The sequence below is a fragment of the Archocentrus centrarchus genome, chromosome 14 (genome assembly GCF_007364275.1).
Source record: "Archocentrus centrarchus isolate MPI-CPG fArcCen1 chromosome 14, fArcCen1, whole genome shotgun sequence".
Lineage (NCBI taxonomy): Eukaryota > Metazoa > Chordata > Actinopteri > Cichliformes > Cichlidae > Archocentrus > Archocentrus centrarchus.
Genome location: NC_044359.1, coordinates 32,919,907 through 32,943,542, shown reverse-complemented (window position 1 = coordinate 32,943,542; position 23,636 = coordinate 32,919,907). Strand labels below are relative to the sequence as shown.

The window sequence follows — 23,636 nt, the reverse complement described above, 5'->3', positions numbered from 1 at the left end:
TAATCAATTACCTTGAAAGTCTTCTGAGTTTGGCAGCTTCACTCCACAGATGACATAATCAGACTGATTGGTCTGTGGATTTAAAGAAGAAGTTTCACATTAAAGACAGAGCAACTGGACAGCAGAAACAGATCCATGCAATATGAAACCATGTGTGGGACAAGCAGCTGGCAGAGGGACTAACCTTAAAGCATTCAGTTAGTATCTAGTGGTTTTATAGTGGTTTTTTTCCCGCTAAGATATTTGCCAAATATGGATGAATGGATATTGGGATGAATATATATTGGATGGATGGATGGATGGATGGATGGATGGATGGATGGATGGATGGATGGATGGATGGATGGATGGATGGATGGACAGATATTGGGAGGGATGGGAGAATGACCCTCCCACCCCCTTGAAATGAAAAAAACATGAGAAACTATATTCATATTTTATTCTACAGTCTACATGACTGTAGAATAGCGATGGAAATTGTTGCACATACTATACCGCTCTCTCCAGCATCTGTGCTTGGGTGAAGCACAGATGCTGGAGTTGTGCTTCACCCAAGTCTTACTTTTGTAACTAGATAATTCTTTGCAGTTGCCCAACTCACCACATCAATGGGGTAGATGTAGGAAAGCTCAGAGAGGAGCTGACGACAACGGAAGGTGAGCTGAGCGTTGGACTTGAGGAACTGCTCTCTGAGGAGATAAAGAGCAGAGATCCGTTAAGAGTGCAGCTGGAAGAATTGGGCAGAGGTGAAAATGAGCAGGAAGATCTTCCAGGCTAGAAACGTCTCAACGTAAGGCTTAAAGGGAATCACTGTTACTGTCTATATAAAAGAATTCATGTCATGGGGCGCCTGGGAGGCACAGTGCTAGAGCAGGCCGCGTTGTGGTGCGGGTTTGAGTCCCGCGTGTCTTCCCCTTTATCTTCCCCCATTTCTTGTCTCCCTCTACTGTGAATGAAAAGCCGCTGTGGCCAAAAAAAAAAAAAAAAAAAAAAAAGAATTCATGTCAAAAGAGGGGGGGGGTTTATTGATGCAGTGTAATATTGCAGTTTCGCTGCTTTCTAGCTTTTCAAATGATGATGTACTGTTCATAACAGGTCAGTCCTTATTAGTAATGCAGAGTCTGTCTAGTAAGTCCTGCTTGCTCCATTATTAAAGGAGACTGGGAGCCATTCTGGAGTTATAATTGGTGAAAGGAAAAAGAATTCTTAATGGGTGTTTTCCAGTAACTGGTCATTGACCCGAGTAAGGAAGTAAGGTGTGTGTGTGTGTGTGTGTGTGTATACTATAGAAACTCAGAGAAGCTGTTCAGTCACGTGAAACCCTACATGTGATTCACTTTTATTTTTTAAATTTAAATTATTATTATTATTATTTCTAGCTTTGTAAAGTCATGAAACATGACTGGATGCCTTTGTGTGAATATTCTCTAAATGTCTATGTGTACATGTGAGTGAAACCGCTTGCTCTTTGGGTGCCCTGTACAGTACTAATACCACTACTTATGGAGCAGTGTGGATAATAACACATCATTTCATCCATATAAAAAGGGGTTTTGAGGGGAAAATGGTTATTGAATGTGAAGCACCCTCCCATAAAGGCTCCTTGCCTTTCACATGAATTTCCTCTTCAGGTTTGCCTGTGGTCAGCAGCCTCTTATCAATTCAAATTTCTCAGTGTGCAGGAGCTTTGTTTAAATGTAAGAGGAGATGCTGAGATGATTGTTGGACCTAAAATCACACGTGTTTACCAGGCTCTGTACTATCGAACTGGTAAACCCTGATCATAGAACTTTACAATTCAAACCATTCAAAACATAAAATCGTGTTTCCCACATAGACTCTTATAAAATATGCCCACAATCTAAATATTTTGTGTCTACACTTAATTCTTCTTCCTGTCAGAAGAAAGAAGAAGTTTAGTTCTTTAAAAAAAAAAAAAAAAACTCTCCAAAGTGCTCCTTTATTTTTGAATTCTTTGTTCAAATTTTCACTTCAATAAAAATACAGATGAATTATCATCAAAGCATATTTCAGAGCATAGTTTGATTAAGTAACTATTCGTTTTCTGGTGAAGAATTAACAGCTGATTAGCTTAGCCTTAGTCCAAAATAATTCTCAAAACTCAAATATCACTGGATCAATGAATACTTTTAAAATAAATAAATAAGGGAACACAAGCAACTTTAAACTTTGATTTTGGTGTGATTTTAAATCGAGCCCTTCAAGAGTTGAGTGATTTTTACATATTGTTGTTCTCAGCAAATTACAGACTGTATGTCAGCAAAGATTTTCACCTTGAATACTTCCTTCATCAACGTTTTATTATTAGTTTTATTAGTTGGGTCACCTCCAAGAGCTTTGCTGGTTTGGTTTGTTGAAACTCTTAACGCTTAACTGCATTTTATCTATAAAATTATGGATAACGTGACCTATTCTGGGAGGAAACCGTCTGGAGAGGAAATACCTCTTTGGTAGAACTGCTAACACATGATAATGTGAATTTGCTTCAAGTGTTCTTAAGAGGGCTGATGGTTGAAACCTTTAACAATAAAGTGTATCACATGTTGATTTTAATCTGGAAGTGCCATATAGGTATAAAATATTATCATGAGAATACTGAAATAAATTGCATCAGATTTGTAGGGCAAAAAGTTTGAGCAAATGTACTTTCTGCTGCTGACGATCAAAGTCACGACACAAGTTGGTTTAAAGATTCGAGTAATATTAAACAGAAATGTGGAAAAGCTGAGAAAAAGTGTGTGCGCTCAGGATAACATTCCCTCGCTAAACGCTATAAATGAAAAGAGACACTTTCATGAAAAACAAATGACAGTCATTTCCAAGGAGTGGATGTTAAGCAGATACAAGTGTCGGTGTTAATTTCCTGTTTGCTGGGTCTCTTGGCCCCTGCTGGCCTTCCTGGGGCTCTGGCTTACCCTCTGTGACTGCCAGGTACTTCTCAGATAAACAAAAATATACCCAGTGCCCGGCGCACACACGTCTCACCACAAGCCAAGGCAAACATGGGCCAAAAGGCTTTGTGCAAAATCTTGGTCGAGAACACAAATGGACAGTGGCCACAAAAACGTCCTATTGTTTTTAAAAGAGCAAAGTGGGAGGCAGGGTGCAAGGTGGAGGGTGTAATCTTATCACAATTTAATATGACTGACTAACACACTGAGCTTCATCGTGCAGGGTAGTATTTATCTGACAGGGTAAATGCTTTTAAATTGTTTTTCTGTGCAGCAAACACAGCGATAGTTAATTGCAGTTTGAGACATACCTCTTGGCTGTGCATTCCTTCTGCAGCTTGGATAAGGACTCTTTCTCCTCCTTCAGACGCTCGTGCTGAGCAGAAAATGCTTCCTCTGAGAGACAGAAAGAAAAATGTAAATTATCAGGTGTGTGTTTGTTCTGTTCTGCTACATCTGAACAGCCAGGTGGGCTTGTGTTTGGTTGGCTGCCATCCACTGTTCAACCTGAGCAAGATCAAACACCTCCTTTGATCGGGCCAAAACATTTCCTTTTGACACAACATAAAACCAAATGACACATGTATGCAGATTATAGGATGTTTCAGACTCTGTAAATACAGAGTTGGGGAAATAAATTAAAATCAGACAGAAAAGGGACAGGATGATACAGTGTGGAAGTGGTATAACCGCAGTATTAGCAAGCACACAGTAGGCAAGTGAATAAACCATAAAGATAACGGTTAATTAAAGGTTGTAACAGGATATTTCTCAGCTCTAGTATCACACAAGGTGACAGATAAATGCAACAGAAATGTACTCTATATTGCCAAAAGTATTCGCTCGTCTGCCTTCACACGCATATGAACTTGCGAGACATCCCATTCTTAATCCATAGGGTTTCTAGGAGTGTTTACGGGAATTTTTGACCATTCTTCCAGAAGCACATTAGTGAAGATGAGAAGGCCTGGCTCACAACACTGCATCCAATGCTTTGTATTGTACGGTACTTGGTGATGTAAGGCTTGGATGCAACTGCTTGGCCATGGAAACCCATTCCATGAAGCTCTGTACACACTGTTCTTGAGCTAATCTGAAGGCTGCATGAAGTTTGGAGGTTTGTAGTGATTGACTCTGCAGAAAGTTGGTGACCTCAGCGCACTATGCACCTCACTCTGTGATTTTATGTGGCCTCCCACTTTCATGTCTGAGTTGCTGTCATTCCCAATCACTTCCATATATTTAGTATTGAGGAAATTTCACAGCTGGACTTGTTGCACAGGTATCATCCTATCACGGTACCACACTGGAATTCACTGAGCTCCTGAGAGCGACCCATTCTTTCACTAATGTTTGTAGAAGCAGTCTGCATGCCTAGGTGTTTGGTTTATACACCTGTGGCCATGGAAGTGACTGGAACACCTGAATTCAATGACTTGGATGGGTGAGTGAATACTTCATTTTGCTGCTATTTTGCTTTTGTTGCATTTCACTGTTATATTTTTTATGTTCTTTATAGGGTTTTAATCACCATTTTATTATCATCATTTGATAATGTCTCTGATTGGAGTAGGCAGCACTCACCGGGATCATTTTAAGTGGAAGATCACATGACCTGTGAAACACCCCTTTTTATGTGAGCGCGCTTAGAGCCTGTAGCAGAAAACCCAGCTTAACTGAGAAAGTTGATAACCACTGTTGTGATACCCATTATCTCACACTGAGGTTTCAGGTTTTGTTGAGCCGGCTAATGCAAAGAAAGCCCAGCTGTGTTTAAGTTAATTTATAGTATACCCCTCAGGACATCGGGACATTCACTAACATTATTCTCAAGTGCCAAAACCCAACCTAATGCCCAACTTTAACCCTAAAACAAGCCTTTAAAAATGTGAAAAAAAGTTTTAACTTCTACCAAATTTCATCATTTACATTACCTTATACTCTCACAGAAATAGTTTTCAATCATAGAGCATGTAGATGAGGACAGTAGTGATTCACCTGACAATATAAAGCACCTTGAAGTGAATGATGCAGTGATTTGGCTCTCTATAAATAAAATAGTATTGAATGAAGCAAGACAACATAAAAAAAAATTTTTAAAACATGTCACGAACATAATCAGTCAGATTTTTGTGAGATACAGTAGATGACCTCAATCTAACATTTCTCCATGTTCAGGTTAACTTATATTCTGTTTCACTATATGAGAATTGTTGGGGGGTCTCTCTTCTGGTATCCTGTACAGTACTTATAACACTGCCTTTGAGCAGTGTGGATAATAACACATCATTTCATGCAGATAAAAAGGGATTTTGATGGGAAAATGATTATTGAATGTGAAGCACCCTCCCATAAAGGCTCCTCGCCTTTCACATGAATTTCCTCTTCAGGTTTGCCTGTGGTCAGCAGCCTCTTATCACTTCTAATTTCTCAGTGTGCAGGAGCTTTGTTTAAATGTAAGAGGAGATGTTAAGAGGACTTATCTAAAAGCACACGTTTACCAGGCTCTGTACAACCCTGACCATAGAGCTAAAATATTTCATTTTAGCTCCATGTTTCCTTGCAGAGATAAACATAAGCTAACGCAAATAAGAATTTAGGTTCATTATTAAAGTAAAAATATATTTTGTTTAAGCTATATCTGTATCTGAATTCACAGTTTAGTTCAGTGTCTGGATGCATGAAGTCACTTGTAACTCCACAGAACAGACTGTATATAAAGATGGAAGAAGCTTAGAGCTCTGAAAAGTGAAGCCAAAGCAGAAGTGTATTAAACCTGCAATCTTTCCAAAGGGCAACAGGGTCAAGTCAAAGCCTGGGACCCTACTGTTTACTGGATCTATTGTGCGATTTACAGTATGTAAATACCGTGTGTGTCCATTTGTGTAGGAATTTGCCTACAAAGACGAAATACAACCTATTGGGTGGATGCTGACAAACTCCTGTTTTTAGTTTGCCATGGATCTTAAAATTTAGCAGATTTCTTAAGATTTGCTGCAGGCTACCTTCTGATAAACATCTCTCTACCCTTTGTGCATTCTTTCTCAGTCAGATCCACACCTAGCAGCTGGACACTAGATTAAAAACCACCACTGTTAAAGAGTCAAGGATTTATTTTGTTTGTTTGTTTTATGAATCTCAGCACAGTACGCAGTGATCTCTATTAAAAATTATTGCAAAGTTGTACTGTACACTTCATGGAGCTTTTTGTTGTCAGTGGACTGTGTATTTAGTATTGTAGAAGACACAGACCTGCACCACACCATGTAGCATGGTTTGTAGAGTTTAGCCACACCTTTAGCCATAACGGTGGTACATTATATTGAAAGCACTTTACAAATGCACTGAATATGACAAAGAAAAAACTTAACAGAAACATAGCACATTTCTAAAATATTTCCCATAGTGCCATTATTGTTAAATGTACTTTTATTGCAAGTAAAAAAAGAAAATCCTTCACAATGTCCATGTGTGTTGAAGTCAGTGACGTGCAGTCAGGGGAGGCAGGTGAGGCACGGCCTCACCTGTCATCGTGGAAATATAAAATTAAAAAATAAATTAAATGGTTATATTCATTCAGTGATTTGTATTTTAAAGTTCTTTTCCATTTAACTACACCATTTTTAGATTAGTTTTTTCAAAATCGCTGAATTTTTGCATTTGCCGGTCAAATACTAAGAGACAAACGGTGAGGCACCAGCCCGGCGAGCCGCACCACGGATTGCGCAATCCGTGGTGCGGCTCAGTATAGTCATTGCCAATGACTACTAACTGTGCTGGCATGCTATGCAGTGAGACCGGATTACTTTCCCTTTGCATGTGGCTATTAAAATGTTCTAACACTTTTACTATATGAACTAAATTTCTATATTTTAGCTGGTGTATATAATGCACAGTTTTTTTTTGTTGTTTTTTTCATTAACAACTGTATGTGTGTGTAATGCATTCTTGTGTTGAGCGATCATGAAACTGCTGCGAAGAGACACTAGGTGAGGCACGCAGTTCTCGTGCCTCATGGTAGGGGGCGCTGGTGATCCCAGGGACTCTACGACTCCTCGGTGGCAAGCTACCATAAACAGTTAACAAGGCCAGTTAGTTTTTCCTGTTGCTTGGCCTTATGTTCAACATGGAAGATTACATAACTCAACTGAAAGAATTTTCTAAACTGGACTTTCAATCGAAGCAGAAGATAATAATTAAAGGAAGACCAACACCGGAGCTAAAAGGTTTGCTTCAGACTATGTTAATGTTAAACAAAACAACTGTTGCCAATCAAATGGTGAATAAGCTATATGTTTGTAAATCTGATGTGATGACGTCAGTGCCTCACCAGTCACGACCCTCACCGCACGTCACTGGTTGAAGTCAACCATGAAAAAGCAAACTTTTTGCTGAAATTTGAAAGTTCAGTTTCTAAATAAGCCTGCAGCCTCCTGTGCTGAGGGCAGCTGGCACAAGCGTGAGATTGGAGCAATTAAGCTTATCAAAGCACATGTGATCAGGTGGATAACAGGACTGCTTTCATCGCATATTTCCACTTGTATCCATGATTGTCCAACTGGCATCATAAGGGTATGAGGTGAGAGGGCATTGTGCAGTGAGAGTGAAGGAGAAAATACAGGTACTAAGTATCTTCATCAGATTAGCAAGAAAGGCAGATCGTGCACGACAGAGATGAGACAGGCCATCCCTCTGTTGTGAGAGATCACACGAAAACATTGCAGCCCAGATTGCATGGTCTTCTACTCTTGCTTTCATGTAATGCCCACTTCTGTCCTATCTGTTCTGTCCATCCATCTTCTCATCCTTTCATCCCTCTAATCTATTCCACGGTATGGAAAGACAATCCACACTGCAGTGCGTATGCATCATTCTGCCCATCTGTCTCTCAATGCACCATATTCCATATTAAACAGAACAAAAGCCACTAAAAAAACAGAATGGATTTATGATGCATAAAGATGACTGAATGTGTTTAAAAAAAAAAAAAAAAAAAAAAAGTATGACCAACTTTAAAACTAGTGTAGCTTTTCTGACATTGGACATGAGTCAAAGTACAGTAGGGCCCCTCTGGCAATAGACAGAGGGGCCTAGCTGGAAGACTTATTGAGACTGGCCTCACCTGGAACTGTGTTCATGCACTGGGTGAGGTCTGAACATTTACAGGTCATCCTCTGATCCCTGTAGGCATCTCAATAGCATTCAATATCAGTCCTAATGCACAGAAGCTGTGAGAGGATTCATCACATGAGAGGCAACAGCACTGGTCACTGGTTTAAACTTACAAAGGGGTCATTTTTAGATTCAAACTAATTCTTGTTTTTATTACAGATGGTTAATACATTTGTTAAGCACTACCCATTTAAGATCTAATTGAGCTGTTTGTGGCTCATGAAATCCAGTGAGCATGACACCCATGATATAGAAGATGTAAGTGGACTAATACAGCAGTTAAAGCTACTGAGCAAACACTATGCATATAAATGTCCCAATAAAATATTCATACAAAAATCATTAAAAAAAAAAAAAAGATGAAAATCCAAATATATACTGTAAATAATCTTGGTTTTCTAATAACTTATAGACACATTAAATTTTGGCTATAATGAGTGAACAGTTCACAGCATCAACTCCAATGAAAATGAACTTCAGCTCACTGTTCAAAAAAGAAATATATCATAGTGACCAGGATAAAATGAAATATGGAGAATATGAGGAGATTTCTGACCATCACATAGAAATGGAGTGGAACATCAGGAGAGTCAAAACAAAAACAAAAACATTTTTTAAAAAAAAGTAAGCTATTGGGCCGTTAAGCAGAGTGTTTGAGTGCAGTACTCGTCAACCTTCACCCTGAGTCAAGATGGTAGCCAGCTGGTTGAAGTAAACGCGCAAAGCTGAGCTGCTGCTGCTGAAAGCGATCTAATGATGATAGCTTCAATATGAGACCTTTTCTCTGAGGTGACAAATACCTCCACACACCACACCTTCACAGAACCTGGAGAAACCCAACCCCTGACATTTATTGGTCAGGAGCCGTGGCTATACTACAGAGCGTGAGAATAACTACTGTTACCAAGTACAATAAACGCTGCTCGCAGGCCTGATTTATGTCATCTGCTCAAAGTGGGAGGAGGGAAATTAGACAGGCGGAAATTGTGACAAGAGTGTGACCCCAACAAAACCAAAGTGATTCATTTCAGAGGGAGGACAAACGTTTTCAATTCACAGCTTTTTAAAAAAGGAGGAAAAAATAAATACAAAAAAAAAAACCAAAAAGAAACAAAAGTGACCATGCTCTTTTATCTACTGTTATGGATTGTGTGGAAGACATACAGCGGATGTGGTGTGCGTGTGTGTGTGTGTGTGTGTGTGCGTGTGTGTGTGTGTGTGTGCCTGGAACTCTCCTGCTCTGATTTCCCTGGCATTACATTAATCAGCATGCAGTGAACAGGTTGTAGTTAATCTGTCGTCAGGATGATACTGATTGCTAATGCTATCCTTGGCTTACTACGCTAACACCGTCCAGGCCGGACATCAAAAGAGATGCACAACAAACGGGCATTAGCAAGTCTGCAGAAAAATTCTAATGGTTACTTAACACTCATATCTCATATTTATCTGGTTGCTCACAAGTTCAACAGCAGCAGAACCCCCTGTATGTTTGGGTTTTCTGAGCCTACTGATCTGAGAGAGAGAGAGGGGCCCATTTGCTGGGAACAACATGTTGATAAGAGTTATTTGCTAATGGGCCCTGTGAATGTGTGAGACAAGAGGACCACACGGCCAGGTACAGATGAGATCCTAAAGAGCGTGACGAAGAATGGAGCTTACCAGCCCATCTGGGGTGCCCACGGGGGATATATTTCATAGCAACATGCTTACACTCACTGTAAAACTGTCAATAAAACTCGAAGGGAAACCTGCATCTTATAAGCCCTGGAATGTGTGAAACTTCAACAAATGAAACACTTGTTTCTGATTAAAACAGCAGTGACATGAAATCTCAGAGCTCAGTCACTTTCTCTTATTATTTTACTGAACAGGACACATTTTTGACAGGCTTCTCTGGAAATTTTCTAAATAAAATTTAGGCCGCAACTGACAAAATCACACGTGTTTCAAAAGTGAAAGATGAGATCACATGAAACAAACACGTTGTAGTGCCAATGTAAATATAATCAGACACAAAATCAGCTGCTGTATGAAACACTGTAAACACCTGTCTCCGAGAGTATCCTGTCCTGTAATTAATGCATGCTTTTTTCCAGTCATGAAGCAAATGAATGTCTGCTGGCTGATTAGAGGAGTTAAACAACAAGCTGGAAGTCCAGCAGAGCTCAGCGGCATATGGCTTTTGGATTTTGAGTTATGAGTCTGGGAAAAGCAACAAGACTTCATCCTGGCAGTCTTTACATATAGCATTTCAATTTATCTTGAAATACCTGTTTTTCCCCTTTATAAACCAGCTGAAGGAATTTTCCTTCTCTTTTTTAATAAGCACCTGTCCAGTCTGGAAAAAGGCCATGACAGAGCTGTGAAGTAGCAGAGCCATGAGTTCTTTTGGCTGCAGACAGGGTGCTGACAGATAAAGAGGAAGAGGATTAACAGTCATTTTTCAGAATGGTGCCACAAAGGTAACTTCTCCCTGAAGCCCTCTCAGAGCTCTTTTATTATGTGACTGTGTATGTATGGCTGCAGACTTCACACTAATCATTTCTTCAGATTGGTGGTTCAGTGAGGTGTCCTGCCCTTTGACCAAACAAACAGGAACCAAGTTATTTCCAGTCAATTTATTTTGAAAAGCTGCACAAGTCCCATTACAGCTGTCACAATCGCCTCTGTTATTACTCTGCTGATAGCTATTAAGCTGTATGATTTTATTTTGCAATACCGAAGCACTTTGGATATAGAAGGGTATACAAGGCTGTTGGTCATCTCATCGTGAGCTTTCAAAGAGTGCAGATGCACAAAATCAAATAGAAAACAACAGGAAGCTGGGCAAAGAAAAGCTGAGATTTTGTGCATACTGAAATTAAAATATTATAACATAATTATAACTATATTTAACTACAGTGTCCATCAATTATTAGGGTCCAAATATATATCTATGGATACCTGAAAAGTGTTTATAAATGTATTCTTATTTGCCAGCCCCAGCTTTCTAACACTGCCTTTTATTTCCCTATAAACAGGCGGAAGCCTCCTCACAGCCATGAGCTGCAAGCTTTATAGGGTTAACAAAGTGACAAACTGCACAAACACTCCTGATTTAGTGGCCTGGCACCAGCATAAACCACAGGAATGATCTGTGTACTGTACATAGTGTGTGCGCACATGCGTTTGTGTTAAGCAACTCCCATCCTCTGTCTGGACCAGGATAACACTGTCTACTACTGCCACCGTGTACTCACAAATGAACAGGATAAGATAAGGTTTATTTGTCACATGCACAGGTCATAGATGGGTCACAGGTCATAAAGCCCATACATGGTCTACCTGCTGCTGTGACAACATGGAAACTTTGACCGAGGTGTTTAAAAGAGTGGATTCCTATATAGAAACTGCATATAGAAATGATAAATGATATGCCTCATAGGTGTAAGACAAATTATTAACACAGTTTATTTATGGAATCATGTGTGCAAAATCCATTAGCTTGGTAACGAGCTTCACTTTAACTTGATCTTTCAAGAATTGGTGACAGAGTAACAAAAAAAAAAAACAAAAAAAAAAAAACTGTTACTACTGAAGGAATACATTTTGGGAGGGGCGGGGGAGTTAAAGAGAGATATAAATGAGGTACAACCTAAATAATGCCGGAAACCTGTTAATGCATTTATTTCCATATGTTGTTTATGACCGATTCTAAATTTTTGATTCCAAAACTTATATAAATGCATATGTCCAATATGTCAGTTATAAGAATTATATAGAAAAGGGGAAATGATGGAATCATTAACATTCGAGCAATGCATTTCAAAAATGAATTAGAAACATATAATGAAGAGAACCATTTGTTTTGGGGGGTGCCTGGTTACAAATTCCCATATCTGCCAATTCCACTGCATAAGTGCCGGGCTAATAGCTGCTGACTGTATTATTCTAGATTAAGTAAAGCATCTTGGTTAGACCAGTGCTTACTGCAATATACACAAATGGTCAAACTGTCATAACTACTTTTATATTCCACTCTTTGTACAACTGGTAGCTGCAGCAGAGCTTTCTGTGGATTATCATGAGAAGGATTGGGGATTTTGTTGGAATTGAGAGCACATGTTTTTACCATTATATTAAGTCTTCTTACACAAGCAGGATTTGAGAGATGCAGCACCACTGGAGACACCAAAACGAGTTGCAGAGGGAATAATTGACCATCGCATGTTATAATTAAATAAGACTAAACAGTGCTCAGTGTCTTTAACTTCTCTTATTGCTTGTGTTCATGTTTTCATTTGTTGGTTCGAACACAAATTTGTGTACTCACTATGATCAGAGAATATTAAAAGCTGATTTATACATGGTGGTGTGGTCTTAACTTTCCCCCGTGTGTACGCCCACCCATTTACCTTTCTTCTGCAGCTGCGCCCTCTCCTTCTGTCGCAGATCTCTCTCCCTCCCAAGTGCCTTCCTCTGCCGCTCCAGCTCACTGTGAAGGACAGCTATACGCAGCTGCATGCACTCCCGCTCCTTCTTCTGCTCGCAGAAAACAGCAGAAAGGAAACAGAAAGAGACATTCAAAGAAAACATTTAGCATGTGGTCACAGAAATCTTTTATAAAGGCCCCAAAATTCCTACTAGCTCCCACAAAAACAAACTGTGTTTTCTTAGGCTGATCCCATATCACACTGATTTAATGTGTAACCACTGAGCCAATGCTCACTGTTAGTAATAACAGAAACCCCTGTCAACAGCTAACGACAAGAAAGACAGGAAGATGTGGGTATGTTAAAGATCTCACTGAGCCCCGGGATCATCGTTAATGTTTAGGAACGAGCACAGGTCGTGGGAATGGCTGGCTGCAAATTAAGTGGGGTTTGGTGTACAAACAGCTGCTCTGATGAGATGAGAGCAGATGAGGCTGTGGTGTCAAACCTGGACTGAACTCCAGGTTTAGAACCACAATCAATATTTAGCTTCCGTCTTTTAAGCAGCCATCTCTGTCACACTGCATATAAATGTATTCATTTTTAATTAGTTTAATTACAGCTGTATAAAAAGGATTGTGTTGTAACGTGTCTCTTACTATTCATTTCATTTAAACAACCTACCAAATGTGTTTTTGGTTTGTTCCAATTTCCTTCTCTGTCTGCTACTAAACCCTACTTCACAGGTCTGTATACACAGAGACAAAAACAGGTGTTTTCACTTATATTGGCTGCTAAGGCCGATTTCTCGTGTTTGCATGGCTGTTCACAGACTGTGACTGACAGAGCCACCTCAATCACCTGTTTTGTTGCACTTGTGAAAGCAAAGCCACTTTCACCATTACTGCAGACCTTTTTACCAAAAACAAAGTAATTAGCTATCAGAGAATAAACAATATTAATGGCTGCATTCTTTGGTGTATACTTCCAGCTTGTGGTTTGTGTATACTGGCTCATCTCCATGAGCTATCTTGTGTGTTTTTATAAAGCAAAATAATAGGTCCATGTTAACTAATTTTATTGATATTTCCCACTCCAATTTTAAAGTCTAGCACTAGAGTAGCTTTGCATGATTCCCAGTTTAAACTAATTTATCTTATATTGGGCCTCAGTTCAGCCTGAGTGCACCCTCTGACTAAAACAAACCAATTCCAGATACCTCGGAAGTCAGATGTCGGAACCAGTAGCAAAGTCTTTGGAAAAACAGGGAAAAACTGGATTTGTTTTGCTTCTTCGAAAGGTAAAGACATTCCTGCATCAGTAGAAATACAGCACAATACTTGTTTGGTTGTTTTTGTGTTTAAAAACACCGCTGCAGCATGTTCATGGACCGAGCCTGGTCAGTGCTGTGTATGGCTCATTTAGCGAGTCTCAAACAAACAATGGCAGCACAAATTAAAATTTACAGTTTTACTACTGCTTGCGGTCATTGCCGCCATCTTGGATTATTAAATTGAGGCTGGTGGGGATTCAACTTTCCAAGTTTGAAATCCAAGTTGAGAGGTTGCTTGCAGATGAAAATTCCGAGCGGGAAATTCCGACTTCATCTGGAACACACTATTAGTTCCCTTCCTCCTGCAGCCATGTTTCTTCTGAACAGCTCTCCCCCTCAAACAAATGGTTTAAACTGCAGGTGGGTGGGGCTGTGTGCTTATAGATAGAGTGGTGTTCCCAAAATATCCACTCTCTATGACATCATACAGACTGAAGAGCAGAAAAACAGAGGATTTAGAGAAGTGTGAAGCCTGAGCTCATTATTTAAAACTTAGACCATGTTTACTGTGCTCATCCACCATTTTAACAGTTCATATCCAAGTACACTTGAAAAATGAAAACTTTCTTTAACATATGACTTTTCCCCGCTATACAACATTATTATTGCAATATTACTCTAAAAAAAGAAAAATATGAAGCCCCAGCCAACGCACTTATCTGGAATCTGGGGAAACAGCTGTGTCCAACATCAGCCCGAGCAGATTTGTAGTCATGCAGGTGTCAACACAAGGCGATTCTTAAACTGATGCAGACAGTGACATTATCTGTGTGTTATCTCAGGAAAGAATGCGTTTTGAGTGGCAGGAGTGGAAGTTAAAAATATGTTCAACACAACATTTGGAGGAAATGGCTTGTGCTTAGATTCTGTGAACCAGCCGGGGACGTGTGAATTTCACTTTATGGAGCCAGTTGAAGTCGTGGGCGTGTTCTGCCACTTTTCATCAATTAAAATCTAAGAAATACTAAAGAGTAACACTCCACACGAAAGCCTGGGCACGTGCAAACAGGGAGAAGGACACAAACCCTCAAACGTAAACCAAAGGGAAAGACCACAATAAAGCCCATCATCTCGAGATGAGTGCCCATCTGGAATGAAAACTCCTGCCTGGAGCCTCTCCCCCACATCCCTGATCAGCAGCAGCAGCATCAGGGTGCAGGTCATTAGTCAATATCTAGTCCTCTCTGAGGGGTGTCCCTTCATCGTGCTTCATTTCTCTGGTAAAGGGGAGTGTGAAGTGGACTAACCCTAACCATCTAATGAGGAACAGAAGTAGGTGTTCGTGGATGGATGGATGCATGTGCCCTACAGCAGATGGAGAGGAGAGAATGATGACTGACAGAATCATTCAACAAAAAAATATGTTCAAAACATTAAGACAGATTTAGGGGGATTTAGGAGGACAGCATGGTTGCTGAGAATAAATAAATACACACACACACTTGTAATATGAGCTGGAAGCCAGAAACATGGAGCTGTACTGGAGATTGATAATGATTTGAGATTTGGGAGGTAGCGAGCTTGTTGTTCATACTGCAGTTTGCAAGCAGGGACTTTGGCATCTCACACACCTACACTCAGATAAGAGATCAGAGCCTGGATGGAAAAACAGAGCTGCCTTTTTTTTTTTGAAGGTTTCTGTGGTCTGTGTGGGGAAAACAGAGGAAGAGAGACGACTGATAGAGCCTCCATCTGTCCAATGTGTCGCACCCTGACGCTCGCATGTTAACCACAACTGGCTTTGGCACGAACCATGCACCTCCTACACTTTCACTGAGCAGCAAAGTTAACAAGCGGGTTGCTGTTATGGGAGTATGTGAGTGTGTGTGATAGAGAGAGAGAGGGAGAGAGACTAACTAACCAGCAGGGTCTGTCTGATGTCTACTGAACATCAAACAGCAGTGGGTCAGCTGAGTAAATAAGCAGCAGGCGTGGTGGGGAGGCGTGGGGGACAGGAGAGAGCATGTTATAACCCAGCAGATTAATGGCAGAGTGTGGGTGAGAGGGTGAAAGGGCCATGTGCTTGGCTAGGTGGCCTCCGCTCTGTCCCCTTTGATGGTAGATGGTACACAGCTCTCCAAAGTGGGAAACCCTTAGAAGGCTCACACAATGCTCCACTCTTGAAGTTGGGGGGCTTTTACAGAAAGGCAGAAGATGAGGATTATGTGATTTATTAGCTGATTTGAACTCTGAAAAGGGTTTTGAGGAATGCTTCACTGAGGGGGAAATATCAGAGACAAGTTTTTTGAAAGGGATCCTTTGTGGAGAAAAGAATGGAGCCTCAATGTTTTTGTGGGAATGCTGAGGCTGTAGTGGGGCTGCCTTAATAGGTAGGGTGAAGGTCTAAGGAAAGGAACAAAAAAAAAAATAAGGGATATCAAAAACTCAGAGGATGATGGAAAGCAACAGCTGTAACAGCTGTTTAAAAAGGCTCACTAAGCAGGCATTCAAAACCTTTAAATCTGGTATCTGCACCCATAAACATTCTGAAAGATTTGAAAGTTGGACTGGACACAAAAGCATCCCAGTTGTCCAGATTCTCACTGTGTATGGTATGTAATCCTGTGATAGGAAAAATGCTTGTTCTAAAGTCTACCTTGGGGACAAAAATCCTAAAGTATCATTGCCTCAGGGCTTGTATAACAGCAGAGGAGAGGGGACGCTTTTGAAGTGAACGTTTACAATAAACACAATGTCAAACCTGGGATCAGTTCTCAGTTTTCACAGCTGTGTGGCTGACGATTCCAAAAATGCTAAATATGCTTCCTTGCTTTTGCTGTGGATCCCAGTCGAGCATATTACAGGAGGCAGAAACATAAGCAAGGCATTTTGGTCGAAACATTATCACTGAGGCAGGTGGGATATGAACCTCTCTCTACTTTTCAGCTGAGCTATCAAAATAATCAAATTCAATGGCTTTTCAGAGGGTATAATGAGCTCATGTTGCTTTAAGTTACATTTGGAGCTTTGGATGAGACAACCTCTTAAATCCTTGTAAGTATCGAGCACCATTCAGTCTGCTAACGCTTATTATTGGTGGAGAGGCCGGAAAGCCCGTTATCGCTGATCGCATAAATTACTGCCATGTGGTGTAAGGACAAAAAAAAAAAAAGAAGTTCTTATAAAAACTATCACATCTTAATGTGATCATACTTTCTCTCAAAACACGACGTTCACACCAACTTTCAAGCTACTGAAAATATCCAAATAAGCTGTCTAAACAGTGTTGGGAAGTTGCTGATGAGTTGGAATTTGTTGCTGCTGGGCGACTGCGCTCACCCGCTCTGTGCAGGTCGCCGTCGTTCTTAGTTTCTCCTCAATCTCCTTCCCGATCTTCTGCACTGTGACTTGGGTCTGTTTGATGGCTCTCTGGGCTGTGTGGAGCCTGCAGAGGGAGGAGAACACAAAGTCATCATCCACATCATTCAAACCACACACTGGACCACAAGAACTGCTCAGTGCTGAAACTGAGTTTCCAAAAGACCATTAAATTGATGGGCTGGATAAAAGTTGAGAGTCAGTTATGATTGCACCAGCAAATTATTCTTTTGAGCTTGGATGTTTACACTGACTGTTTGTAGGGCACAATAAGAATAATGATTGTCCCCATGTGGGAAAGAGTCATTGTGCAGTGTGTTTGTCATTCCTCCTTGTTTCTTTTTCTGATTTACTCGGGTTGACCTGCATAGTTCCAGCCGCACTGCCGAGACTCACACTATAAAAGTTATTGACTAGGTTTGCAATTAAGTAAAAGGACAAAAACAATCTTGAGAAAATTCCTAATAATAAAAAACGAGCAGTTGAGATCAGACAGATCCAGTTCTAAAGTACCACAAATATGACAGCAAAAGTTTAATCAATAATATTGTCTAATAACGTAAACACAATACCGCCTGGGATCAAACAACGTGCAATAGACCTGAACCCAAGCATTCCAGAAAGCAGAGAGAAACCTCAGCACACCCACTAATTAACTAAAACCACAAAGATGGAAGCCCACTTCCAAATTCCATGTCACTGTCATCATTCAAATAGGAAACAGCAACATCAGTATACATATGACAAGCAAGCACATTATTTAGACAATCAATCACAGAAGCGTTTAGCTTCGAAAGAATGTTTTCATCGAGTCACAGAAAGATGGAAAAAAAACCCTCGGTACAACCCATGGGACTCCACAACTCATCAACAGACAAAAGTCTGGTGGGAACTGGCAGTTAGCAATCCAACTGTCATTCTGATGTTAAATCATGTTTCAATAGCATCCATGTGCCACAAGCAATGAGTGGATCATAATGGTTACAGTTCCTTCTCAATGTATTTAAAATTGCCCTTTTTAAAAAAAAAAAAAAAAAAAAACTATCTGGGATAGTTGGGTTTGATATAGGGATGCAGGGATCCAGTATTTGGATCAGATATTGGTCCAATTCTGTATCAGGAATTGCTAACAATGAGCTGATCTACTCAGTTCATTTGATTCCTGCATCAGAACCAGTGCATCGACTGCTAGCAGCAATCTCTGGCCTGTAGGCGAGCTCCAAAAGCAAGTCAATATCACAGACCTGTGTTAAAATGTTTACAGCATTAAAAAGTTTATTTACAGCCTGCTATCAAGAACTGTTTATGTCTCTATGTATAGGTTCCCATTCATAACAACTCTGAGTGACATTTTTAGAACTGACTGTCCTCAATAATTGAGTTAGGGGTGTGGCTGCATTGACTGGTAGGTGTCCCAACATAGGCAGTTAGATCCAATCAGCATCACTACGCTGAGTCATTGAACTGGCTCTCTTCACTATGCTGGTGCTTTCTGGAGTGTTTTTAATGGATTATTGGACTAATATTACAGCTTGCTGTGTGCTACACAACATCCAAGAGGTTTGTGCTTCAGTTTTGCCTGGATGTGTTCATTTATTACATTTTCATTTACAAAATTAGAAAATAGTGCCTCACACATCAAAGAATGATTCCAGCTCGCTTCCTCTAAATGAGGAACACAGCATAATAATTTCACAGTTTTTTTTTGTTATGAAACTCACACGGCTCTGCATGTTTCTGCCTCTCACTACACATCAACCAAGAAAAGAAAAAAGAACCACGCAGATAGAGCTGAAAGGAGGAGTCCTACAGGAAAATCATTTTAATCTTTTTACTCACTGAGGTGACAGTGATAGCAGCTGTTGATAGTTTTTTAAGAGATCAGGGTAAATCTGTTTTGACAGCTTCATCTGTTTAGGTGATTGCAGAGTGATCTGATGTAGCCCGTCCCCTCAGGTGAGAGCAGTTATCTCCTCTCTCCTTTTCACGCATGTCTGTTCCTTTATCTCTTCCCTGAGCCTCAGTCTAATGCCTGCCAGTCACTCCAGCTTTAAGGCCAGCAGGGGGCGTGGGTCACAATGTATACTCTCAGTGGGTCAGCATTTTAAGATCTGGGTAACTGTCCAGAGAACACCAGCTCATGAGCCTCAACATCTTTTTCTTTTTTGAAGGTACGGGAGGTGCCTGACAGCTCTGTGTGGATATGCAGGAAGTTATGGCTGAGGCTGTGCACTCAACCCTCCATAATGATAAGCATCAGACAAACAACAACATCTGCTCCTTGGATTCAGCTCTAGATATTATGAGGTGTCACATGAACTAGTGCCTATAAAAATTCCAGATTTTTTTGGATAAAAAGAAGGCAACTTGTTGAAACAGTTGAATGGGTGGGTTTAAAAAATTCATTCATTTAAAAAAAAAAAAAGGAGAAAATCAGTATATGCTAAGTAATTCTTAATAACCAAGCAGTACAATCAAGGAAAATGGGGGGAAGTAGAAAAAAACTGATGACCGAGCAGACTTGGCAGGCTCCGTGGCCCACAGCTTTTGTTTTCTGTTCATTTACCTTTGCTGATTATCTTGAAATAAACATTTGCTGGGGTTTTGAGCCGTGATGTAGTCCTGCATTCCCAAATTTGTAATGAGGACTGAGAACGAATCAACAAATACAGATGTGTCATCTGGCTTACAAACAACACAAAATGATCTGAAGAAGGCACCTGGGAACATATTGTTTTTCTTCCGAAAGAACATGAGAGGTAAACATCAAGTCTGGATTTACGCTGCTCTGTTTCTGGGGCAGGAAACTCAAAATGAGGAGACATCAAATGACATCACTATGCAGCAGCTGTAGTTGGCTGTATATGCAGACAATGTTCCAGTTCCTTACAATATCACCAAAAGGCCCTGATTCTTTCAGGTTTTATGTATGAGAACATATAAAAATGATCTGGTCCTATAGTCTCAGATGAAAAATATTGTATTGGCATGCTGTAATGTGTCATTTAACAAAAACTAAGCCAAAATACAGAAGCAGTGTGCAAAAAATACAGTACACCTTTACTGCTCCCAGGTATAAAGAGAGAAAGTAGTAACAAGGTTCTAACCAAATGCACCAAGTGTCATCAAGTGTGACTACCTCTATAAAAGCAGAGCTTTTGGCAGTTTGCTTGTCTAAAGTGTTCAGGTGTGTGTTAACACAATGCCACAAACTGCCCAACAAATTCAAAGGTCAGCGTGTGCAATGCTCAGAGAAACACGACTCTAGAGGGCTCCTTTCCTTTAGACCAGAGTGGAGATGTTTGGCCATAAAGCACAAAACCAAACACAGAACACAAAAAGAGTGAAACAGATGTAAAAATAACAAAATGTATGTTGTGATTCCCCTCCTTGTTCTGTGTGGTTCAATTAAATGTATGCCAGGTGCAACTCATCAGCTGTGCCTGCCAAGGGGGAATCCACTGCAGCTTATGTGAGAGCTGTCAATCATCACCCTCAGCAGACACACCAACAGGCTTTCACAACAGCTGGCTGCTTTTTTTCCCCTCCCCACAATTTAATTTTTTTTTTTCATGTAATTTTTGACACTTTGTGATTTTTTTATTTAAATATTTTGGTTTTTGGCTGGGTGGTTGATAACACGTTTCCGTGATGTGACAAACACATATTTATTTCTGCTTGACACTGACTATAAAGCGGTGCTCACTGTGTGGCCTGCCCAGACTTCCACCTGTTTATCCCATGCAAGTGTACCCAGCGCATTTGTCAAACAATCCTGGATCAAAGGAAACAAGCCCACAGACTAATGACTACACTGAACAACCAGCACAGGGTGAACAGGGCAGCAAATTAACCCATTGAAAACAACAAATGAAGGGTAAGATCCTCCTACACACCTCTGCCAGGGACAACACAGACAACACAACAGTAGGGAAAATCACAGCAAACAACTCTTCTCACTGCTCTCTATAACTCACTGCAAAAGAATGTCAACACATTTAACTACTTGCTATTCACATCACCTCTCCATTGTCTCCATCTACATGGCCTGGAAGATAAGATTGCTGCAGAGAAGTTTCTTCGGCGAGCCTGTGTATGTGCTTCTACTCCTCCAGGGCTGGTGTTTTTGTGGGGATCTGTTGCTATAAGCCATGTTTACATGAGCTACAACAAAGATGCAGGGAAGCCAAAGAGATCTTGAGGAAAGATATGTTTAGTCTTGAAAGGGTCAAAAAGGGGTCAAGCATTTAGACAACTCTAGAAGGCTGGATTCCCATGATGAGTCACGAGTAAGCTCTTTGCGCTGGTGTTACACTAGAAATGTCAAATTATTAGTTACGGTCACTTAGGCTGGCGTAATTAGCCATTTTTAAAAATGTGCAAAGGCCGTTCATCAAAGCTTGCTCTCTTTTCTTTAAGAAGCCATAAAAACACAAAGAGACTAAAGCTTGGTACTGTAGATGTGGAGGGCGTGATCACTACACAAACTAGTTCCAATAACAAAAGACTGCACTGCTTGGCACACACGAAAGAGGCTGTAACGCTGGAGACAGTGACAGAAAATAGGCACAAGAAGTGGGCAGTGAGCAGGAAAGGCAGACAAGCTGGGAAAATACATGTGTGACATCTTGAGAGAACGCAATCTCAAACTGAAAGGTGTGTTTTTGGAGCACAGACAGTGAGGTAAATAACTACACTAAAATTACAAACAGCACATATGAAACAGTGAGTTACTTTGATTGTGCGCAAGCCCACTCCAGAGGAATGAAACAACCAGCAGGCAAGTCGACCTCAGGGGCTGCCTGCAGGAAAGCATTAGCACCTCAACAGTCTCTGAAGGCATGAAAGACCCCCCCTACTGAGCTCAGCAACACTGTGCTCAGCTTCTGTTGACACATACTGTGCGTAAATGTCTAGTCCACATAGGAGCATACGCAAGGAAATCAGGAAACGGAGACAACATATGGCTCTGATCACTGGAGAAGAAAAGAAAGCTTCTCTTTTAGACTTTGGGCATTTGAGACGTCATGCTAACCTGTGAACTGTTCTGCTCCAAGAACGACGTTTCACACGGACCACTCTTTGAGAATCTGTTATCATAAGGACTAACGACGGTTTACAAGTAAGTGCGTGACTCTTTAAACTGCTTTCAGGGGCTATGAAGTAAGCATTTCCACTTCCACACTTTTTTAATGTGACATTTATGAATACATTGTCTCATAAAAGATTAAACTGCAAACAATTAGACTCTGAAATGGTGACACACTCTGTCACTCTTGATAATCCATCCATTTTCTTCCACTTATCCTTTTCAGGGTTGGGGGGGGCATCAAGCCATGCTCTGCTGGGACTGAGAATTATACATGAGAGGTCAAAGAATGTTTGAACCTTTATTAACAGTCTCTCCAAAAAGGGAAAAAACAGCTTTGTTGAACAGCTGTCATGGTCTTCTTGCCATTTTTTTCTACCCAGGGGCCTTGTTCTGTGTAGGATGTGGCCTGCCCTCTATTATGGCCTCACTGAAACAGACAAGAGTTTGCTGATTGATGATCTGTTTGCTCCCTCTTCATCTCACCATCTGAGACATGTTGTGTTTGCTAGCCCGCATCAACATGTTATTCACACAAGCGAAGGGTGCTGTCAACTGGAACCAGGCCGAAATGCACACTATGAATCTGCTGACAAATTACCGTCATTTATCAAGATCAACAAGCTCTCTGTGAAGCTATCCTCATGCTTTTCCATTAAAGCACAGCGCTAAGAAAGATGCACTGGACCGGGCCAGAAGGGAGAGTGGGAGAGGGCTGGGTGAGACCTCAACACTGTGGGTGTCTAAAGTGGACGTGACCTACTCTTATTACTCCATGAGTTAGATGACCAAAGGTGAACCCCATCCTTCATCTCACCTCATTCTGAAACAGTCTACATACAGTTACACTGTACAGAATGTGATGTATGCATGTATTCGTGAGAAGCACACCACCTGAATGCTTCAGAAAGTTAACACAATATGGAGAAGAGAGAGTCAGAAACTAAGCATCCATGGTTATATACAACAGGGTGTTTGAGTGCGTGCGTGCATACAACAGGGTGTGTGTATGTATATGTGGGTGGGGGGGGGGGGGTGGGGGGGGGGGGGGGGGGGGTTGGGGGGGGGGGGGTTACACAATGGTATACAATGTCTGATGACTCATTCTACAGTACATTACAATAAATCATGTGCATATGAGTGCGCCAAAGAAAAACTCTAGCAGAGGTGAGAGCTGGAGACAGTGCAGTGTAAGGAAGGGGGGGTCAACACAAGTGTGGTAAACGCCACAGATCCCTTGGGGTGTGGATAGAAAGAAGAGGATGGAGAGGACGGCTACAATAACAGAAGAAGCCAGAGCAGAGGTCATAAAAGTTATGATTCAAACTGGGGGGGTT

General features: G+C 40.8%; 1 protein-coding gene across 1 annotated transcript in view; it reads right to left on the bottom strand.

The window, feature by feature from the left end:
* uvrag (UV radiation resistance associated gene) overlaps positions 1–23,636 on the bottom strand; it is a 101,291-nt gene that overhangs the window by 66,242 nt on the left and 11,413 nt on the right. The window contains exons 8-12 of the mRNA XM_030746425.1: positions 17,172–17,277; positions 12,542–12,668; positions 3,284–3,368; positions 602–689; positions 12–72 (exon numbers count right to left, since the gene is read on the bottom strand). Coding sequence (XP_030602285.1) covers positions 12–72; positions 602–689; positions 3,284–3,368; positions 12,542–12,668; positions 17,172–17,277 — 467 coding nt within the window. The remainder of the gene's footprint in view (positions 1–11; positions 73–601; positions 690–3,283; positions 3,369–12,541; positions 12,669–17,171; positions 17,278–23,636) is intronic.